Source organism: Priapulus caudatus, unplaced genomic scaffold (genome assembly GCF_000485595.1).
Source record: "Priapulus caudatus unplaced genomic scaffold, Priapulus_caudatus-5.0.1 Scaffold1898, whole genome shotgun sequence".
Classification (NCBI taxonomy): domain Eukaryota; kingdom Metazoa; phylum Priapulida; class Priapulimorpha; order Priapulimorphida; family Priapulidae; genus Priapulus; species Priapulus caudatus.
Genome location: NW_014578959.1, coordinates 62,202 through 66,541, shown reverse-complemented (window position 1 = coordinate 66,541; position 4,340 = coordinate 62,202). Strand labels below are relative to the sequence as shown.

The window sequence follows — 4,340 nt, the reverse complement described above, 5'->3', positions numbered from 1 at the left end:
AGAGAGAGAGAGAGAGAGAGAGAGAGAGAGAGAGAGAGAGAGAGAGAGCGCGAGAGAGAGCGAGAGAGCTATAGACAGATAGATAGATAGATTCACGGTTCCATGCGTTGATGGGTGTGGTGGTGGTGGTATGTGCATGTGTGGCAGGTTGCGATGGGTTGGTGGGTTTGGTAGTAGTAGCATTGGTGGGGATAGGTAGTGGTGGGTGTGGTATGTTGGTGGGTGTGCTTGCGTCACGCGAAATCATATCAAATAGACAGACTGCTGACATTTCCCTACAGTAAATTAGACAACTACTAACCTCACACATACTCAATAAATAAATAGCGGTAAACGCTCAAGATAAACAGGCAGCAAAGAAACCGCGCTGCGTGAAACAGCAGCCGAATTCGCCAACCGTAAAAAAAAGATGCCATGCATCGCCACAGTAGCACTACAACACGGGCCAGTGGGTGGGTGGATGAGTGTAGACCCAATACTGAGACTGATGCTGCTCTCGCACGTATAGACTGGTTCAATCTTCCAAAAATTTTACTTCACGAGGCATTTTTGAGGGAAACGCAAACAAATAGGTGTTTCTGGAGCGGATATTTACGCATCGAACTTCATCTATTAAAGCTTCCGCATATGCACCAGCAATCACCGCTCGTGTGTGTGTTGTGTGCTCCGTGGCAACTTGCGCGGTGTTGCTTTGACCTCGCTGCGTTCACGCGTCGAGCGGCAATCACCGGGCGCTTGTTGACCCAAGGGTGACGAAAAAACACACGCGCTCGCTGCCGGCCAATGTAATCACTAGTGAAGACTGGGCGCGATTGACGAAAACCCAATCATACGACGTCGCCCAATCATATCTATCGGATGCGATAGCCGCCTATTCACGATGAACGTTAGTTGCCGTGACGACGCCGTGATGACCTCGTGATGACCTCGTGACGTCGTCGTGACGACGCCGCGACGTCACCGTGACGATGCCCTGACGTCGTCATGACATCGCCGTGACGACGCCGTGACGACACTCCGACGTCACCGCGACGTCGCCTACCTCCCATCATGACGCCGGACTCGGGAAGCTGGCAGGCGATGCCGAATCCCCCGACCTTGACCGGGGCCGAGTTGTCCTTGTTGGCGAGCAGCATGCAGTGCGGCTTGATGTCGCGGTGAATGATGTCGTTCTCGTGGCAGTACCGCACCGCCTCCAGGATCTGCCTGATGTAGTGGCTGCGGAGAGGCAGGGGAGATGGATACGTGAATGTAATAAATATGTGTATATATATATATATAAATATATATATATATATATATATATATATATATATATATATATCATTATCATATCATATAGAGCATATTATTATGCTGGTTATTATAATAAAATGTAATAGCCGAGAGGAAGGGGAGATAAATATGCAATAAATAATGCAACAAATATGTGTATATATACACAATATCAAGAGCTAATAAATACGGATATAATAAATAGCGAGGTAAGTGATAGGTATTTATTAGCTCTTGATAATATATACAGTAAAACTCGCATAAGTCGACACTTTTGGGACCAGCATTTTTGTGTCGACTTACGAAAATGACGTCATTTTGTCGTACTTATATGTAAGTCGCCAAAATGATGACTTATATGCGTGTATATCGTCATTTTGGCGATTTACAAAGCCGGTATTTCGACGACTTGGAGAGTGTAAAGCTGATATTCTGCCAGGCATATCAGCATGAATAATTAATATGGTCTCTCGGTTGCATCTCTGCTTTCTAGTGATATATATATATATATATATATATATATATATATATACAGTGCGGTCCCGTTATATCGCGATCTTACAGCGACGACTTACAGATAGGAAATTACTGTTGTTTGTATTACATGGGACCTGTCTGAGAGCGCCGACTTACACATAATGACGGCTTGTAAATGACGACTTAGGATTATTCCAATGGATTTATTATGAGAGGAAATCGGGACTTTGACTTTCATGTCGACTTACGCGAATTGACGAGTTAGACGATGCCGACTTATGCGAGTTTTACTGTATATATATACTGGTTACTGGTTATTATATGGGTTGTAATATCTTATATTTTCATAATATATTTTTTATATATATATAATATATATATATATTTAAAGTATTTATGTGTTATTTTTATGTTCTTTATTTTATATATTATATAAAAAAAAACGTGTGTCAAAACAATGTTTGGAATTTCTATAGATTATTTCTGGCGAGAGCTCAGGTGTCATCACTCGGTCACACGCGGCCCTTAGATGTGCGCGCACGCGCAATTTCCTGTCTTATCAAAGCAAGCAGTTTTCATTAACAGCGTGAGATCTTGGCTTCCTCTGACCGCCTGGCGTCACGAACGAACGTAAGCGCGCAGGTGAGTGGGTTGATCAGCAGGTGACACGCTGGCCTGAGTGCAGTCCAACGAGCCACGAGACTCATACAGACTTAGAAAGACTGCAGTGGACCGATAAACAACTCTCCCACCGAAAAAAAAAGCTCGACGGAAAAGTCATGCGAATTCACAATTAGAGGGCAATTACGGATCGCGCACGCACACACGCCTGCAATGACAGGAATGTGAGGAGAACACGGGTTGACGACAACAACAACCCTTTTTTGCAATAATCAGAAAAACATTCTGAATTGGCGATTTCACGTAGGTCATGGCGAATTTGCATGCGATTCACAACAGAAATACTTGCTCTTCTTGCAATGTGTTTTCTGTTTCATTGACTCTTGTTCTTGACTTTTCATTTTGACATTGACTGTTTAAATGCTATAACAATAAAATAAATCTAGTCTTTTCTGCATAGCAGGTGACAAACACCATAATACAACATGCAACTCATAAAATAACCATATAAGCATATAACGTTAGGATTAAGCAAGTCATATTAGAAAAGCAAGTCTCTGGCCATCACTGGTGAAAATACGCGATTTCTCACGATTGGCAGACACAGCAAAGGATATAATATAAAATGATAATGATTCTTTAGGCAATCCGTACATAAAATAATCGGATTACACAACGGTGTAAAAATTTCATATAATAAGCAATAAAGATTAAGCGATCACAAAACTTATCAAACCCCATCAAAAACCAATCAGTAAAGTATCATCTTATATGTGAAATCTAGAGTGCAAGTGCTAATTGCATATGATGGGCCATACATTACCTAACAAATGAGTTCATTTTTGTCACTGGTCAGGTTTTAATTTCACGAAATATTTTTGACAGAACTAAAGAGATAATTGCTTCTGTAATTAATTCAATTACAGCAAATTCTCTCATCATCATAATCTTATACAGTAAAGGAAGAAGGAATGGCTTGTAAATACTATACACTATCATCCTACAACAGAGTAACACAACTCATATTTAGAACGAGTACGCAATGCAAGCGCTCACCACGTCTTAAGAGCAAAACCCCCGACTAATAAATATTTAGTGACATTCATCAAATGCTCCATTTGAAAATAAATTTTCTTCTTCTCGCAAGCTCTTCGATAGAAGTGTCGAAGTGATGGTGCGCATACGTAATTATCATCGCGCCATTTCCACTGTTTGAGTTATCATCCACGATCAATAATACCGAGTACAGAAGCTTTTACTACTATTTGTAGAAGCTAGATGTTTTAGTTATGCTTTTGCAATGCAATTAGTGTCATCTGATTAACAATGGAAGTGCTGGCAGTGCACGGCAACAGCGTTCGAAAACGGTCGGCTCGTCGGCTCGAATAATAGCCATTTAGAATGATTTTACAGCGACGCAGAACCCGCAAACATCACACGTCAGGGTTTCTTAGAAGTTAGGTCTTTAGAAGGTTACCTCGCAACTGCTTCACTGTAGACAAATCCTGCACTCGCTCTGCGCACAATCTCGAAACAGAGATCTGCACCATCCATGCTGAAAACAGATAATGCATAATTAATTCACCTGCCGAGTCAGTTCATATAGACAAGCACGCACGCACGCACGCACGCACGCAGGCACGCACGCACGCACGCACGCACGCACGCAGGCACGCACGCACGCACGCACGCACGCACGCACGCACTCTCTCTCTCCCCCTCTCCCTCTCCCCTTCTCCCCCTCTCCTCCTCTCCACCTCCCCTCTCTCGCTCCCCTCTCCACCTCTCCTCCTCCCCACTCTCCCCTTCTCCTCTATTTCTCCCTCTCTCCCGCCCTCCCTCGCTCCGTCTCCCACTCTCCTCCTCTCCTTCTCTCCTTCTCCCCTCTCCTCTTCTCCCCCTCTCCTCCTCTCCACCTCCCCTCTCTCGCTCCCCTCTCCACCTCTCCTCCTCCCCACTCTCCCCTT

General features: G+C 43.7%; 1 protein-coding gene across 1 annotated transcript in view; it reads right to left on the bottom strand.

The window, feature by feature from the left end:
* The window catches only part of LOC106817870 (peripheral plasma membrane protein CASK-like), a gene marked incomplete at its 3' end in the record, with an annotated part of 16,959 nt that overhangs the window by 10,514 nt on the left and 2,105 nt on the right, over positions 1-4,340 (bottom strand). Inside the window, exons 3-4 of the mRNA XM_014822582.1 lie at positions 3,851-3,928; positions 1,043-1,218 (exon numbers count right to left, since the gene is read on the bottom strand). Coding sequence (XP_014678068.1) covers positions 1,043-1,218; positions 3,851-3,928 — 254 coding nt within the window. The remainder of the gene's footprint in view (positions 1-1,042; positions 1,219-3,850; positions 3,929-4,340) is intronic.